The sequence below is a fragment of the Sceloporus occidentalis genome, unplaced genomic scaffold, assembly GCF_023333645.1.
Source record: "Sceloporus occidentalis isolate IW3139 unplaced genomic scaffold, rSceOcc1.0.p SCAF_7, whole genome shotgun sequence".
In the NCBI taxonomy this organism is placed as follows: Eukaryota; Metazoa; Chordata; class Lepidosauria; order Squamata; family Phrynosomatidae; genus Sceloporus; species Sceloporus occidentalis.
The window spans coordinates 49815465-49834895 of record NW_028316987.1 but is presented as its reverse complement, the minus strand read 5'-3'; the positions used below and the strand labels follow the sequence as shown (position 1 = coordinate 49834895).

General features: G+C 38.8%; 1 protein-coding gene across 10 annotated transcripts in view; it reads right to left on the bottom strand.

Moving 5' to 3' along the window:
• SLC4A7 (solute carrier family 4 member 7) overlaps window positions 1-19431 on the bottom strand; it is a 100696-nt gene that overhangs the window by 68879 nt on the left and 12386 nt on the right. Inside the window, exon 1 of one of the 10 annotated variants that reach the window (XM_089532907.1) lies at window positions 15305-15392. The exons of 8 other annotated variants lie outside the window; for them this stretch is intronic. In XM_089532907.1, coding sequence (XP_089389033.1) covers window positions 15305-15340 — 36 coding nt within the window. In that variant the 5' untranslated portion in view covers window positions 15341-15392. Of the gene's footprint in view, window positions 1-15304; window positions 15393-19431 lie in introns of those variants that run through there. One more of the 10 variants, XM_089532914.1, reaches the window with a different exon arrangement.

Sequence of the window (19431 nt, the reverse complement as noted above, 5' to 3'; positions counted from 1 at the left end):
AAGACGACACACTATGGCTTATTTTCAGGAGATGTCTTATTTTTATTAAGGATGGTACAACAATCTACATTTATTCAAATATAGTTACAGGTAAGTTGTCTTCTTCTGGAACATCATTATAACTCTCCAAACCCAGAATTCAATCCTGAATTTCTTGCAACTCCGTTTCCTTTAGAACCATTGGCCCCAATCTTTCCGCTCCCTTCCCGCTCCTTCCGTTCTGCACCGAGCCTATCACTATGTCTTATTTTCAGGGAAACAGGGTAGCTACTGGCCAATCAAACGACGGATGAGTAGTGCATATGGTCACTCCTTGCCTGTAGATGCATGAGGCTGATAAGCAGAGATGTGATCATTCAGATGTTAATAATGTTAATCTTTCCAGGGAGACTCCTGTTTCTTCAAAATTATATGTGCCATCACATATATCCTGGGGCATATGAGCTCGCACTTGTAGCAGAGAAATAGTGATTCTAAAGAAACGTTGGAAAATGGACCATGCTACAGGCTAACTAAGAGATGAGGAATAGCAACTTCCTTACTTGCAAAATCTAACATTATATGGGTCTGGCATCCATCTTGCAGACTATTCTTCTACTTACTAAAAAAAAAAAACCCAAATAAAATTAGCCTTAATATTACTGAATATGACTACACACACACAACTTTGATAAACAGGTAATAAAATTATCAACATTTATTATCAAAATTTTATTCATTTAGAGTATTCATGCCCTGCGTTTCAACCACAAAAAGTACCTTAAAAGTCAATCAGTTCCCTGAACGTTGGTTTATAATCTAAATAAGACACAACACACAGGAAAAAGCAGATGGTGGGATAGGAAATAAATCCAGCAGTTCCTGGATGATCTCCTTCCCTGTCAAGAGGTTTCAGCAATGGCATCTGGAACATAACAGAGGGGCTCTCACCAACCGCTGAGCCCAAGCATGAAGGTGCAGTGCCTGGCTGCTCTTCTCTCTCTCAGAAAACTATAAGACCTCCTTAATGTGCTTCAGATAAACAGTACAATTTGGTGGGGGCAGATGGAGAAAAGGAAAAACAACAATTCAGTGGTACAGACTCTGCAATACTAGCAAACGACGAAGATGGTAAATTAGCTGAGAATGTGCAGTCAGACAATGTCTATTTAAATTCTTTTAGATTGAAAATGTAAAAATACTGGTAACTAACTTTATATATCAATGATACAGTCACACACTGCCAGCCTCAGAGGATGGCAACGGCAAAACACCTCTAAAGAAACTTGGCAAGAAAACCCTCTGATAGTGTTGCCTTAGGGTCACCCTAAGTCAAAAATGACTTGGAGGCACATAACAACAACACATAGTTCCATAGAAAGCCAGCATAGTGTAGTGGTTTGAAGGTTGGACTACAAGCTTCAGTTCTCCCACTCTGCCATACAAACCCACTGGGTGACCTTGAGCAAGTCGCACACTCTCAACCCCTAAACCCCCGTGATAGGGTTGCCTTAGGGTTACCGTAAGTCAGAAATCACTTGAAGACAAACAACAACAACGTACAGCTGGCCCTCCATATCCACAGATTTTTTTATGCAAGGTTTGAAAATATTCCAAATAAATACACAGTCAGCCCTCCGTATCCACAGATTCTTTATCTATTGATTCAACCATCCATGGCTTGAAAATATATATACAGTCGTCCCTCCATTTTCGTAGGGGATACATTCTGGGACATGTACACACACACCCTGCAAAAATGGAATTTCGCAAATATTCAAGCCCCATTGGCTTGAACAGCTGTGCGTTCTCTCACATGCCATTTTAACCCTTCCTGCTTGAAGGTCCATGAAGCACTGAGCTCGCAGACTCAAAGTCCGCAAAAATGGAGGGACGATTGTATGTATGTATGGTATATATTCATTCCAAAAAGCAAACCTTGATTTTGCCATTTTATGTAAGGCACCCCTTTTTACTATATCATTGTATATAATGGGACCTGAGCATCCACAGATTTTTGTCCTGGAACCCAAAGCATCCATGGGGGTCCTGGAACCAAATCCCAGCGGATACCAAGGGCCCAGTGTAAATTCCAAAAAGCAAATCGTGATTTGCCATTTTATATAAGGGACACAGTTTTACTATGCCACTGTGTTTAATGGGACTTGAGGATAGGACTTAATTTTGGGATGCACAGCGGAGCCTGGAATCAAACCCCAGTAGATACCAAGGGTCCATTGTAGTGCCATAAGCTTTAATGTATGTAATTTTAAGGTTACTTTTCTAATTTTATTAGGTATGTATTCTGACATTTTATTATTATCAGGATTTGAGTACTGGTTGTCTGATTTTCCACCACAAAAAATAAAATAAAATAGTAAAACAATTCACACCATGCCACAGAAATCAACACATGTTTAGAATGTTGTTTAGAGTGTCACTAAAATTTACTGTCCTTAGTTGCTGATAGACTCATATGAAACAGAGAACCTTTACCAGCTTATACATAGGGCAATAGCCTTCAAAATTCTATCATGTCAAAGCAACATGCCTATAAAGATAAGATTACAGAAAGGCATGCATGCCCTTGTAGACACTCCTCTTACATTGCTATGTGAATGTATTCAATATACAGGCAATCTTCCAAGAATAACCACTAAAACATATTTCTGTCTTAATACCTAATAGTTAGATCTCATTATTTGAGGGGTTTTGGTTTATATTTGAAATGAAACAATATGTTAAAAATCCATTAGATTTGGAAAATATTTTTCCAGTTATACTACAATCCATTCTCTAAAACAAACATCTCTACTGCTATAAACAGAACTTTTAACATACAAGTTTCCAGTACTTATTAATGTGTGTTTTAAAAAGCCTTTACGCTGCTGATCTTACAACTCTCTAGAACGAATCCAGAAGTCACTATCAAGAAAGTCTTCTGTTTTGCCTAATTTTTTAGCCTGAGGAACAGCCATCTAAAAAATATCATTATGTATTGACATAAGTAGCACATTGGCTATACAATATTACTAAACAAAAATTGTGGCCCTGGGTCCTTTTTATTAAATACATACTCAGACATCTGCACGCTCATGGTAAACTGGTGGCAATATCATTACCATGACAAAAAGATCAGAATAGCTAGTGTAGTGAAGTTACCAGATAATCATAAATGCAATGTTATCACTATCTCCTAAAAAGCCAAAAGGCACTGAATGAATCCTGATCTTGGAAGCTAAACAGGGCCAGCCCTCTTAGTACTTGGTTGGGAGACTGCCAAGTCTGTAGGTAATATTACAGAGGAAAGAACTGGTAAAAACCCCTCTGAATATTCTTTGTCCAACAAAACGCTATGAAATTCAGTGGTTTGCCATGGGTCTTCCTCTGGATCCTGCTATGATCACAAGCTCACTTGGTGAAGACATAAGAGACAGCTTACTCAGTGGCTGCTCCCACCGTCTGAAATTCCCTTGACTAGGATAAGCTGGCCCCCTCCCTGCTTTCCTTTCCACCTTCTGTTTAAGATGGTTTTCAATATGAATTCGTTCCCAGCGTGTGTGCTTTATTGTTTAAAAAAACTTTTATATGCTTTTAAAATAATTAAATAATTTTATACAGTTTTAAATGTGATAATTTTAATTGTTTTTAAAATTATGTTATTAGATTTTAACTCATTTCTTCCTGAAAGCCACCTTGGGTCCCATTCCAGGAGAAAAGTGTATATAAATGAAATAATAAATAAATAAATAAGTTGACAGACAACATTAAGGCACATACACAATGTTTCCAGAGTGAATCCTTGACATTTAACAAGTCTGCATACTATAATATTTCTGTTAATTTCCCTTCTAGCTTGAAGTTGTTCCAAACTCCACCAGTTCGTTCAATGTCACTGCTACAGCTGTCTGAGGATTGTCAATAGCCACACAAACATGAACATTGCCTTGTAAGATGATACTTAAGGTCCAAGTGATAAAAAAATCTGTTTTTGTGGCTCTACCTCATGCCCCGGGAACTCACTGAATGGCATTCCCCACTTGGTTCCCACCAGTATTTGTTGTCATACTTTGTGGTTCCATTTAACTATTGTCACTAACAGCCATTTGTAGACATATCCTGGAACAAATGAATGATACATGGAACAATGAACCATATGAGATAAAGGTAAAGGTAGTCCCTTGGCATGAATGTCTAGTCGTAACTGACTGTAGGGGGTGGTGCTCATCTCCGTTTCTAAGCCAAAGAGCCAGCGTTGTCAGAGGACCTCTCTGGTGGTCAGGTGGAAAGCATGACTTCATCAAATGCTGTTCCCACTTAAGTAGTTCCTATTTGTCTACTTGCATTTGCATGTTTTCAAACTGCTAGGTTGGCAGCAGCTGGGACTAGTGACGGGAGCTCACCCCATCATGCAGTACTCAGGCCTCGAACTGCCAACCTTCTGAATCATCTGATCATCAGAATTGGCATCTTAACCACTAAGCCACCACATCCCTTTTATGAGGACAAACCCCAAATTCTAAAAAGTGAAGTGGTAGCTGTAATAAGAGAAAGCACCAGGAGCAGACAATACTCCAGCTGAACTGCTACAATCTGCACAAACAGAATCAGAAAATATGGAAACGGTGGCCAACAGACTGGAAATGATCAATATACAACTCCACTCACAAAAAATGGGGACACAAAGATTGCAGCAACTATAGGACCATAGCATTTCCCATGCAGGCAGAATTATGCTCAAACATCTGCAGGACAGACTCCAATCATAAATGGAGAGAGAAATCCCAGAGGTGCAAGTGGGGTTTAAGAAAGGAAGAGGCACTAGGGACCACACCACAAACATACTGTGGCTTATGGAGAGTAACAAGGAATTCCAGGAAAAATGAGCATGCACTTTGTCTTCAACTGCATAATTCATGAAACGTAATGGATGGCTCAAAGACACGAGAGTGCCAATACATTTTATAGTCCTGATAAGAAATCTGGACAAGAAGCTATTGTTAGAACAGAATATGGAGAAACAAAATGTGTGCAGAAAATATACAAAAAGCAGGCTTAGACTCAGAAGAGGGAGGAGCTAAGATAGAAGGAACATCAACAATCTTAGGTATGCGGATGGCACCATACTATTAACAGAAAACATCACAAACTTAAACCAATTATTAAAGAATGTAAAAAGAATCCCGAGAATTGCAGCTTATTGTGGCATCAGAGCTATCTGACAGAGTATGCTAAATGCCTCATAAAACTACAGTTTCTAGAATTGCCTAGCATTGAGCCTAAGCAGTTAGAGCGATCCCAAACTGGATTATTTCTGCAGTGTGTTCTGGACCCTAGTTAACTATATTGTCACGTTTCTTTTTCTAAGAGAGAAGTCAAAGGCCAGTCTCTAAACATCTATTTCAAGTGTCTCTTGTCAGAATATTTTACTATTGTCTTTGATAAGCCATACCAATCCCTCTCCAAGGATTATTATAACATGTCCTCAATTTCACAAGCAGTTTACTGTGTGGCATGTGGGCTATTATGGTTGCTGTTCTGTTTCCAACCACAATTAGATATACTAGCATTCAGATTTTTATACAACCTGGGGCACGGTACTATAAAAAATGTTTCAAAAAAGTTTTTAGAAACCTACTGTGAATAGATCTTCCATGCCAGGCAAAAACAGTGATGTTCATACACTTCTGCTGCATTCAGACGATACAGGCCTTTCTCTTTTGCCACTTTTGCAGAAGTCTCTCCTTACTCAGCACCTACAGCTGGAGCCTGTTTTGGTTCATTTTTTTTCCCTCAGTGCTAGGCAAATATCCTTTTATTTTCACATTTAAAAGAGATTTTACTATGGTTTTTTGTGGCTGCTTTTACTGTGTCTTTATGTTTTTGCTTGTGATTTGCTATATTTTTCTCTCCCCCCTCCCTTTGTGTAAACTACTGTGAAAGCCTGATACTGCAGAACAGCACAAAAATACTTTGATAAGTGTAACTACGGCGGGTTACAGACCGCCCATTTGGGGCGGGCTGTACCGCCCCTTTCCCTGGTGTATCGGGGCCTCAGCTGCTAGAACGGCAGCCGCTGAGGCCCCGATCCACCGCTTTTCAGGCTGTGGGGAAGCGGCAAAAGGCCCCTTCCCCACAGCCTGGAAAGGGGTGTCCTTGGGGCTTCAAGCCCCAAGGACACCCCTCGGCGGCGGGGAGGAGGAGAAAGGGGTTGCTTCGCTGGGCGCAGCCGTCTGAAGGCTGCGCCCAGCAACGCAAAGTGGCGCCGCAAACCAGGAAGGAACTCCTTCCTGGTCCGCGCAAAGGGCGCACTAAGCGCCCTGGCGCGGACCGACGACGTCACGTCCGCACCGCCCATATAGAGGCGGCGCGGTCATGACGTCATCATGGCGGCCCCCATGTGGAAGGGGAGCCGCCATTTTGTACGGACTCAGTCTGTCCTAGGGTTAGGGGGGTGCGGAAGCACCGCACCTTCCTAACCCTAGTACGGACTGACTCCGTACTTTCATGGCGGTTTATAACCCGCCTACGTGTCACTCAAGACACAGGCAACCAGCTTCAAACCAAATTCTGTAATTTTAAATTTACTTCATGTCTTCCTAACTACCCTTTTTCTATACTATATCCATGATCTTAACTACTTTTTACTGACAGACATGTGTATGCCTGTAGTTATGAGAAAGAATGAAAGAGAAAGAAATGCAAGCAACATACAATCAGCTGATGCATCCTCTTTTTGGAAAATAAAATGATATATCTCACAGCAAGAATCAATGAAAGTAAGCTTCTATTTTATTTGCAGTATTTCTTTCACAGTAAGGGAAGATAGAAAATTAAAGTTCAACCAAAGCTGAAGATGAATATGAAATACAGTAGGTCCTTCTTTTACGCAGGGGATTTGTTCTGGAACACACACACACACCCCGCGTAAAAGAAAAAATGCGTAAGCTCAAGTCCCGTTAGAAGTAATGGAGCCTGTGCTTGTGCAGTGTGCACTGCGGGCACAAGCCCCATTACTTCTTCCAGGGTGCACGAGGCTTTTTCCCGGCACGGCTTCCATGTATGATGCACCTGCGCATGACGCTGGCGCACTGTACACATTTTAGAAGCTATCCTTAATTTTGTTTATAAAGCATAGAGAAGGTGAATATAGTGCAGTGAGGACCAGAATAAAACATTTGGGAATGCTCTTAATTTCTTCTACATAAGTACAGTGGTACCCCGGGTTACGAAAGTAATTCGTTCCGCCGCCGCTTTCGTAACCCGGAAACTTTCGCTAGCCGAAAAAGCCCATAGGCTTTAATAGCGAAAGCCGCGATTCCGTGTGAAATCGCGCCGAAAAGCACCAAAATTTCTTTCGCAACCCGGAATAACCTTCGTAACCCGGAAACAATTAATTAAGTGAATTTCTTTCGTAACCCGGAAATTTCGTAAGGCGGCGCATTCGTATCCCGGGGTACCACTGTAGTGCATACCTGGGGGGAAAATCCAGATCAGCTGTTTTCAAAAGATGAAGCACAATTCTTTTCTCATTTACTAAGGACAACGTCCAGATTAAGAGGAACTTGCTCCCTAGATGTGGGCACAATGTTGCAAACAATTTAAGGACTTATCTAAAATTGTCTTGCGCAGGGAACCGTCTAACTAAAAGATTATATGTACAGCGCTGTGTAAATTTACAGCACTATATAAATAAAGGTTAATAATAATAATAATAATAAATAAATAACTTGGTATCTGTTTTAAAAGTCTGCACAATCTTCACCACAATGACAACTTCCAATATTTCCTAGAAGATTTAAGACAATAAAGAAGATAAGAATAAGAACAAGATAAGCACTGCATCGAGCACTACACCGACCTCACCTATCAAGCTTTGAACATCTGTATACCTGTTTTTACATTATGTTAATTAATATGGAATGAACAGCTTTAAGAATTAGAAAACGAAAGCATTTAGCAAGACTGAAATGTTCTAGATAACACATAAACCCAAGATACACAGAAAGATTAACCACAGATGAACTATTCCCTCTCCCCTGGTAATCCTAATTATCTCACAAGGGGAAAACAAGAGAATACCATTCATCCTCCTCCTGCACAGCAACTGAGCAAGTAGGCACTTTGGCATCCACATTTATATACCTAAAATAACTTTACAAGGAGGGAGTATGAACAAAATTCTGATGCTACAATAAACAGGGTTATTTAATCACATTATGTAACTTTTTTTACTCACCTCATTCTGTCTCCCACACACTTACATAAAATTATTAATCCTGATTTACAATTTGCTTCTGCTTCATAGGAATCTGATTTTTCCAGCCATGGCATAGTCAACAGGTATAAATTACACCTTTATCAAAGTATTTTATTGCATGCCACGCACAAGAGATATGTATCCTTGAAGAAGGATATGAAAAATTTAATAAATTTTAAATGCAGACAACCTAACCAAATCAGAATCAAATGCACTCCAAACTAGCCAAATCAGACTCTAAGGAAAGAAAACATGGACCAAAAGGGAACATCTACACTACACATGTTAAAAGACACTGGATCTCACTACAGAGGCAAATATCCCCTTTTCAACACTACTCTGAAATTCAAAAATCTTTTATACAACTACATATAATATTTACAAAATCTCATACTTGGAAATAGGTCAAAATTAGAAGGAAGTGTCACTCCTTCTCATTTCTGCCTGATAGTATTTTCAGAAGACCAAGTTTATATTATAAGTATTATTATTATTATTATTATTATTATTATTATTATATTGATTAAATATTTAATAATATGTTATTGTCTATTTGGGGCTGCTCCCTGCCAGGGCCAGAGCCCAGGTTATAAAGCCAGCTAGGAACACCTGTTCCCCTTGGGAAGGGGATATAAGCTGTGTGCCTCCTAGGACTGAGGGAAGCCAGCACTGGGGAGAGACAAGAACAGCAGCCACCCCCACCACCCCAGGACAGAGATCTGCCACTACCTGCTTGCTGCTGCTAGAGACAAGACTAGGAGACCATGGGAGGGGAAATAGCCCAGGGAGCAGCCATCACAACTGTAATAGGCAGGGGAAGATATGTTATGGGGATTCAGCCTTGTTATTCTGGTAGAAGGGAGAGCCAAAGGGTGTTGGTTACTCCTGAGCTGTCCCCCATTTCAAATCGTCTGGATAGCCTTGGCAACAGACCCCCTGGGCTGAAATACTGCTGGTGAATGCCAGGTCAGTGAATGGAAAGACACCACTGATCAGGACTTGATCCTGGACGAGCATGTTAACCTGGCTTGTATTATGCAGACCTGGCTGGATGAAGCTGGAAGCAGGTGAGACCTGAGGGGTGGGGAAGTGGAGTTGCAGTGGTCTATTAGGATTCCATCTTTGTAATTTGTGTATCATGGTGCTAGGGAAATTCCTCCAAAAGAACAAGCTAACACTGCAAAGCATATGCAAAGTGATGGTCATGACCTATAAAACTCTATACGGCTTAGGTCCAGATTATTTGAAGCACCATATATCTCCCCATATGAACCTGCCAGAACATTAAGATCTTAGGGGGAAGTTTTTCTCTCAGTCCCACAACTATCCCAGGCTCATTTGGTGAGGAATGAGAGAGAGCCTTCTCTGTGGCTGCTCCCACCCTCTGGAATGTCCTTCCACAGGAGGATAGGCTGGCCCCCTCTCTGTTTGCTTTTCATCAGCAAGTCAAGACGTTTTTATTTAAGCAGGCATTTGATATATACTCATATCAGGGTGGTTTTTAAGGAGTGGACATGTTATAGTCATGCTTTTAACTTTTGTATATTTTATGTGATTTCATGCTGTTCTCAGATAATTTTAATTGTTTTACATTTTTACTGTAATTTTTTTATAATTAAAGTTTATTAAGTTAAAAACAATGTCAACATACAATGCATGTTCTACATACATACAATACAATATATACATACGTACTTACAAAACATAATTCCTACATAAACCCTGATCCTAGACCACCACCGTGATAAAAACACACAACAACACACAAAACCCACCACCTCCTACCACCTAAACATTTACTACATATCACATAAAACTGACTTCCTGAAGTTTACTAATTTATTTATTTTTTAATGTTTTATCTGTCAGCCACTTTGGGTCTCTTCTGGGAGAAATGCAGTATATAAATGAAATAAATAAATAAATGCATTCCTATGTGTACAAAAAGGTTTTCATCGGGGATTCTGTTGGACCACAGGAATACATTTTATGCCAGAGGGTTAATTTTGCCTCAGGTTGGCTTTATCTTAACACAGGAATTACCACTCCTATGATGGAAACTTGCAATATTGCTTTATTTGTAACCATATTTTGAATAAAAACACAAAACATTCTATTACAGTGCACCACTTTGTAAAATAGACTCATTCTGTTATTAACTATGAGTCCAGTATTTCGCCTTGCCACTTTCTACTTGAATTTATACACTAGGTCCTTGATATCCACTTGGTATCCACATGAATACACACCCCCACCTATGGATACCAAAATCGGTGGACAGTCTAAGTCCCATTAAACACAATGGTGCAGTGAAATGGTACCCCTAATAAAAAATAGCAAAATCAAGGTTTGCCTTTTGAAATCCATGGATATGGAGGGCCAACTGTATTGGCTTCAGAATTACATTAATCAACACACTGTAACGTAGGTCAGCATTCCCACATTGTAGATTAGAGACTATGAGAGAACGGGTTGCCTAAGGTTATTTAGTGCATAGTAGAGACCAGATCCCATCTGAACCTGGACGATGAGCAGGATTAGCCCTGGTTAATACTTGGATGGGAGACAGTCAATGAACGACAGAATCAAGGTTGCTTTTTGGATTTTTTTTAAAACAAACATTTTGAGGTTGTGGATGGTTGATCAATGAATGACAGAATCTGTGGATATGGACAGCCGACTGTATAGCCTACAGTTGCACCAGAAGTCTACAGATGACTTGAAGGGATGCACGCATACATACACAGACAGAGGTAAGATTCAAACTTTTTTCCTTATACATTAGTCACTACTTAGCTCTCAGTGTATGCATAAATGAAATCCACTACTGTATATTAAATATTAAGAGCTTAATCCAAAAACACTGCTGCATTGCATATTTGGTAAACATGCGAAGCAGGCCTCTCACTTTACTTTAGATGAATTCAAGGTAGCTAGTGCCTAATAACCAAACACTGAAGGGTTTCCAAATAGGAAAAGACAAGAGAGTAAAAGGAGCTACTATAACAAATATTGTGGGAAGACAGTACTAAAAGTTAAAACAATTCATTAAAAAAGTTTAACACACTCAGAGCCTAAAAACATTATTTAAAAAAGAAGTTTCACTCAAGAAAGCACCATCCTCTTAAGGGGTATTAAGGTACACATCTATTTGAAATAACACAGAAACAAAAAATGGGACCTTACCACAGCCACTGAGAATGTGCTCTTCCTGGTCCTAAATACATATATGTCTATATGGCCCTAGTAGAAGATGGCCTCTAATGAATATAGCAGAAGGCAGTTACATTAAATAAAGAAGAAGTTAGTCATTCAAGTATTTTGATCCCAAACCATGAAAGTGCATGATCAGCATTTGAATATGAAACACACTGGAAGCCAACATAGTTGTTTCAATGCTGACATCACATTATCGCAATAGGTTGTCTCCCTTAACAGCTTTGATACAGCATTTTGTAGTTTCGGGACACTTTTCAAAGCAGCCCAAATATAACACACTGATGTAATCCAGGTGTGACACTCATACAACTAGGACCTTTGTTTCAGCACCCTACAACCAAAGCATACTACAACCCATTATACAACAAAGTAATAAATATACAACAAAGTAATATTAAAGGGAACATTTCCACTCTACAGGAGTACAAAATAGTGACATTACATAATTAGATAGTAATTGTCTGCAACAAAAGATATTGGCAATTATGCACCTTGTCAGAGAAAACACTTTGCTCAATATGATGTTTATGAAATGTATCTGAAAGGACACAATGGAAGAAGCTGGCCTGAATAAATAATTCTAAACAGACACACTTCAACACTAATTTCACACAAATTAATGCTAACACAGAGATACTTTCTTACTGAGATATTTAGCATTTTTGTATCAAGTTAGATACGATAAGAGAGTCATGGCTATCAAGAACAGCAGACCCACCACTCTCCCCATCTTTTCTGTGACATTTCTAAACATGTGACAGATATAGTTGAAATTAGAGCCTCCCATTTTACAGGCCACTGGTAGTGAGAAAGGGGAAATAGAACCATGACCGTACCACTTTTTGCGTACTATACAATATTACAGCTAGTTCTGCTGTAGTCCTGTTGATAAGATGGGAGAGCTAAATCATTGCAAATAATTCTCTTGCTTTAATCAAAATGGTGAAGATCTGAACGTAGGTGTTCTTATGGAAATATAGCCACATGAGGTTTTTGTTGGTTATGAACCCTTTTCTCTACTCCATTAGCATGGAATTCTTTTGACCACTACTTCAAAGGTAAAAATACATTATTTCTTCCTTACTCACAAATATGTACATACCATTGAGGTGACAGTGCAGGAGTTCCTTCAGATTGGGCATTCGGAGCATTAGAATATTATTACAACAACACTAACGTCTTTTCTTATATTTTTTTCTGAAAGACACACCTCATCCTGAATTGAGCTGAACAGGTCTACTCCATCTTTAACAGCTCACAAAACCAGTATGTTATTAAAGTGAGACTACATAATACCTTTCTATCTTCAATGCAACATTTGAATATATGTATGTCACAGAAAATAACTTATAACCATTTGAAAATGAACTCTCAGCCCTATGTTCTGAGAGGGGTTTAGACCCACCAACGTGCCAGAAGGTTTAGTAATTGTGGTAACACTAGCCATCTACTCAAATGGCCACCCAAACTCCATCTTAAAATAAAGGCAGAATAGCATCTGAAAGACAGGTGAATGCATCTCTGTCTAAGCTGCTCCTGCCCCTCAACAGCTGAGAGCAGAACCTGGATTGCAGCCAAAGCAAAGGGGGAGAAAGATAAAGGTTGAAGTTTTCATCCTTGCCATTGCAAGCCCTAATGGGAAGGAAAAAAACTTTCCTCATTTCTAAAACTGCTTAGTAGGAAAGATCTTTTCTGACTTGAGTAAACTGCAGCTTCTGGAGGTGAATTTTGTCATGAAGATGGTACAAAAGGGAAAAGTTAATGAAAACTGTCCCCACCCACTATACTATGGGCCTGATCAAGATCAAGGCCCTACTACTTGCTACTTTGAAAACAATTTAAAGAGACAAAGATGTGTTCAATAACTCCATTATGTTATATTGTGTATAGTCCTCCAAAACTGGAGTGCTGTATATTGCTATCTCAAACCACTGACCATTTGGAGAGAATATTTAATCCGCCACTGTGCTTCTCAGTGGAGTTTATAGAGCCTTTTTGATTCCTACTGCCATAAAATACGGGGACACAATTATCAAGAATGGGAACTGAATCTGAACTCACTCAAACAAAATCAAAATTAGACTGGCAACATAATCACAGATACAAGGAACTAAGCCAACCCAAAAAAGCACCAACAAATCACTGGAACACAAATGTAACATTCCACTAATAATTATACTCCTGAAAGCAAGCCATTGAGTCTCTTAAAAAATTAAAAATCCTGATCAAAGTGTACCCTCATCCAATTCCAAATTCTTATCATTTTAGGTGTTTTGCTAACATTAGTTATAAACCACCATATATAATAACAGTACTGTAGTTATATTTCTGCTGGGAAGAGGGATTTAGCATTTGAAAGGTAATGTTTCAGTTCAAAAGCTAAGACTTAAGTTTATATTTAACCAGGATTTCACTAGAATGAAAATTATAGCATTAAGTACAGTTTCTGAACCATAATTACAAACTTGTGTTTTTCTAAAACTTGGGGATTATCTTTTCAGAATTCAGAATATAATGCAAAATTATTAGAAAAAGTATCAATATAGGCAGTCTTTCAAAGAAACACATTCCTTTACTTTCAACTATAACTAGTTAAATAGCTGTACTAGAACTATTCACTTAAATATTTACTTAGATTAATAGCTTGCCTATAATTATCAGCTTAAGGCAAATTTCTTTCCCACAGGACAAACACTGGGGTGGGTGGGTGAGTAGTGTGCTATCAACACACTCTCTTTTAATACTAAGGAGGGTGAAGATTAGCTTTAAATCAGATTAAATCAGTATCCAACTTAGCAACAACTATGAACACCATAGCAAGATGATGACCCATTAGGAAAGAAAAACAAAGAAGGGAAGGTGAGGAGGAAGAATAACTCTAATAGTATTGTTATACAGACCATTAGCACTGTGTATGTCTATGTGTCATCAAGCAGCCACATTTTAAAAAGTTTAACACTGAGCATCTAATAATATGCACTGGATTTATTGTGCCATTTTAGACATTCATTGTTGCTGTTGTGTGCCTTCAAATAATTTCTGATTTATGGCAACCCTAAGGGGTAACCTGATACGATTTTCTTGGCAAAATTTGTTCACAAGGGATTTGTCCTTGCCTTCCTCTGAGGCTGAGAGCATGTGACTTGCCCCAGGTCATCTAGTGAGTGTCCACAGCCGAGCAGGGATTCGAACCCTGGTCTCCCAGGGTCCTAGTCCAACACTCAAACCGCTACACCATCCTGGCTCTCATTTCAGAAATTCTGAAACAAAGAAATTTATCCAATTGCCTTTAATTCATACTCATTTTCAATTATATATCCATACTGAATTAACATTGAAAAACCATTCATGCTACCATGTAACTGATTGCCTTAATAAAGATATGCCTTAATAAAGATATACTTTAAAAAGATTACATGATCGAAAACGTAAAATACTGAATGCAGATGTAGGGAAAAAAAAAGAAAAGTTGGTGGCATATTTAGACCAAAAATATCTTGTCCATTTGAACTACTACAGGACACCTATAATCCCTCCAAGTAAAAGACACCAATTAATAAGTACTATGCTGAGATTTCTTAAAAGGTTTTCAACTACAGTACATTTTCTACAACTAAACAACTTTTTAAAATCACTTTATAACTATACAGATAAAATCCTCTTTTTATGCAAATCTATTTGAGCACAAACATCATAGAAGCTGGCAGCAGACATTTCCGATGTTTCCTTGACTGACCTGACAAACAAGGACAGAATAGTGCAAAGAAAACACTAAAGATAACCATAAATTCTGTACAAGCAATTTTGAAAAGTAAATACCACATTGAAAAAAACCTATTTACATACAGGTAGCAGCTCTTTACTGAGACGTTTTCCTTCCATGTTGATGTCGAACTAAGAGAGAATGTCCTTGTGCGAGACTGCAATGTAACAAGCCTCAAGATACCGTACTGTCCATAACAACTTTATAACATTATGCCCAACACAGATGTACACTAGTATAAAGCTCTCTCTTGCAGCCAATTATCTTGCAAGGATACCTAATCTTCCAAGCCAGTTACTACAACCAGTGCAGGGTCACGGAACAGCAGAATTGAGGAACATGGCATGCTTTCAATTCCCACTGAGGGAACACCAAAAAAGGAGCTGAAACTATGTGGTTTGTGAGTTAACATTCAGTTACAGCAGCAACTAAGAACAGTCTAAATGCTTGTTTGTTTTACTGTTAGCATATGAATTTCATCATCACTGAAAATGAGACATCACTCAAAACGGAAATGAAACCTCAAACACAGCACATGCTTATATAGTCTTAAAAGCAGATTACCTAATGCACATTAATCCTTAAAAGCTACTTCTAGGATCTATGAAAAGCATGGGACAGATAACAATTCCCATTATGAAAAAGATGTCAAGAATATTCTTTACATACATACATACATACATACATTACATTTTTGTTTCTTAGACATACAGATTTAATGTGCAAACTCAGGCCACTAAACTGACTAAGATGCTGTGTGCCAAACTGGGAGAGAGGGTGCACAGAGCAGCACACAAAAGCTGTCCTTGGAATCAAGAGTTTTCTGCTCTAATAGCAACTCAGCACAGAGAGAAAAAGCAATCTGAGGCCAGTAAATAGACCAGTCTTGTGGAAGACTGGGGGAAAGATTGCAACAACAGAGAAATATGAGGGAAGTGTAAGAACATAGTGATGTTTGGAGAAGTCCCATAGCACCCCATAACTACATCAGGGTACCAGGTTAAAAAAGAAATGCCATTAAAAGCAAGAGTCTGACCACAATCCCTACACAAACTCAATAACCAAATTCAGCAACCAACCTTGGTGTTCCCTTACCTATAGCCTCAGTCTCTGAAGCCAATGGCTGCTGATGTCACCCTGCACAGCTCCTCCATACACCCTGCAACTCCTCCACATATATCTATGTATACACACATACTTACACACATACAAACACCATCACAAGCATGCATAATCATTCAATTTTTTTCTCAAGATAAAAAAAAGGAGACTCACTGACCATTATTTGGCTCAGGCCACTTCCTGATCGCACTCTCATCAAAGCTCTGGTATAGAGTACGGACGATAACTTTACTGAAAATCTGCTCTTCAGATCTGAAGTGGAGTAAATTCAAGGGACAGGACTGACTCTGAGAAGTCCCCAAAGTACTTTGCTTGTAATTAAGCATAGCATAATGTTCTAAATCACATAATTACAGCAAAAACTTCAAGTGGCAAAATGTTTATCTCACCTTCTCTTATCTCACCATAGTGGCAAAACGTTTATCTACCAGAAATTATAAATTCAGAGATACTGGGAATTTAGGTCCGAAGCAGACAGGTTAAGAGGATCGCACCAGGATTGAATGCGCAGGGACCATGGAGAGCACACAGTCCTGAACAGGCCACCAGAAGGAGCAGGCTATATTCACTCCTTTTTGGCCCGGTTCTTCTTGTTTGGTGTGGCATCAGCGCAGCTTCCAGATGTGTTCGGGGCATGCGTCGTCTAAACAACATGCCCCCAACATGGCCCAAAGCCGCATCATTTTGCCTGTGTGTTTCAGGCCTTAGTTGATATTTCTCAAGGAAACTATTGAAAGGCTCAGTTTAGGATCAAACATACTGACCATGGATTTAGCAATTGGAGATTCCACTACTTGTCCAAATGGGGCTGTCCATTTCTCCTCTGTCAACCACAGCAGGCTAGCAAATTTTGTAGGCTTATTTATGGGATTGGCGTAAATGGCAGCAGAGGGCAGGAGAACATATTATCAGCTAATGCTGCTGAGCTACCTGGATAAAAACCATCTGGCCATAGCCACTCATATCCTATTAGTGTTTAGATACTTTACTGGGCTCTAGGTATATATTCCTTTGAGATATATTTATAAAAGTTAAAGTTGTTGAGAAATATACCAAATCTTTAGAAGCTACACTAAAAAGGGAGACAAAAAATTAACATATCTGTGTTTACAGAATTAATTTCAAAAATATCATATCCAGAAAATAGTATATGTAAAATTAAATAGTGAGGAGTAAAAAATAAAATGAATAGGATAATAACAGGGCCTCTTGGAGGGTTCTCATTCACAAAATTCCCACAGCCATGATGATACAACACATAACAGCTACCACTAAACTCAATGGAATCACACCAAGCACTATAAAATGGCCTTCCCTTTTGTTATATACTTTCCCTTTGTTATATGCTGGACTGAACAATAATATTCCTAGACTGTATAAGCTGGTTAGGGATGGGAGGAGCTATAGGTAACACATGTGGAGCACTAGAGTGGGGAATCCTCCTACAAGCTACTTTGTATATGCCATAGTGGTGATGGAAAAAGCATTGGTTGCACATAATTTCTCAATTTTTTCTAACTCTTAGGTGAGCAAAGCATGTGAATGTTTTTCTTCTTAGTGGATGCATTTTCATCCCATAATGGGTGAACTCCTTTCTCAGGATAAACATAAATCACTTTTCAAGGAATATTCATACCTCCTGTCTCATACAAGAGCCAAAAGGAGAGAGAAAGCACAACTTGTACTTTTGGTGCCTGCTACCGTGGAAAATGCAACTGAAATGTTCAACATATCCCATTGAATCTTATTGTGGGAGAAAGGTGGGATATAAATCCTTGAAATAAATAAATAAATGTGTGCCTAGTTCTAATCTATCTACCTCAAGCATAACACTACTGGTACTAATAAAGGAAGGAAGGAAGCAGGGAATGGAAGAAAGGAGGAAGGAAGGAAAGAAAAAGGCAAGGAAATGAGGGAGGGATGGAAAGAAAGAATAAAGTAAAGAAAGGAGGGAGGGAGGGAAAGAAAGAAAGAAAGAAAGAAAGAAAGAAAGAAAGAAAGAAAGAAAAAATAAAGGAAGGAAAGGAGGGAGGGAGGAAGTAAAGAAAGAAAGGGAATGCCTTGCCCCCTGGTAGTGTGACTAGACTTTCCCTCCTTTTCCCAGACATGTCTCCCATCTTAGCCTTCCTTTCCAGGAGGAGGGATTCCACAATGTCCTCTATTTTGAGCATGGCTAAGAAGTATGGATTTGCATTTTGCTTCCAGCTTTTGTTTGGTCATGTCCCCCATTTTTTCAATGTCCTACATTTCACCTAAAATTGTTGGCGGCCCGAACAACCTTATCCGATCTTAAGGAACATTATGTATAATCAACTATGCTAGCCTTAGTGACTGAAACTTCTATGCTTAACATCACTGTTAAACAGCATATAATTGGATTTGTAAGAATCTGTCAACTGGATACCAGTTGAGTTGAGGGCAAAGAAAAGGAGCTGCCCGTCATTGTCCTTCAGCACAAAATATGAATTGACTTGTCTCAGACATTTAAATACTGTCAAGGGCAATTAGAAATTGCATATCATTATCATTATCATCTAATTTTAAGTGTCTATTTTTCACTTCACTAAGCAGCTTGCAATTTCTAAAATGCAACTTAAGTAGCTTATCAATTTAAGCAGTAGTGTGACCAGTAGATAATGTAAACAAACTGAATGCATCCAGCCTCAGCAAAGAGTGAAACAAAGAGATTTTGTTTTTATAGAAGTAGGTCAAGTACAGAAGAGTTTTTTGGCATTTCAAGTATGGTCCTATTTTTACCACTATGACAGCACGTACTGTACTAAACTACTAATAAATTATTCACAGAATTAAGTTTAATGTATGATTGTACCACTTTAATTTGATGAAGGTGTTATGTGTCTTCAAGTCATTTATTCTAAAATATGCCATATAATACACATACATAATAATACACGTAATACACATAAACAAATGAACACATAAAACCAAACCTATACTATATTAACACCTAAACAATCAACACGAACATGCATACCCCAATTCATACATAAACAACATACAACATATGTGCCTTCAAGTCATTCTAACTTACAGTGACCCTAAGGCAGCAGTTCCCAACCTGTGCTCC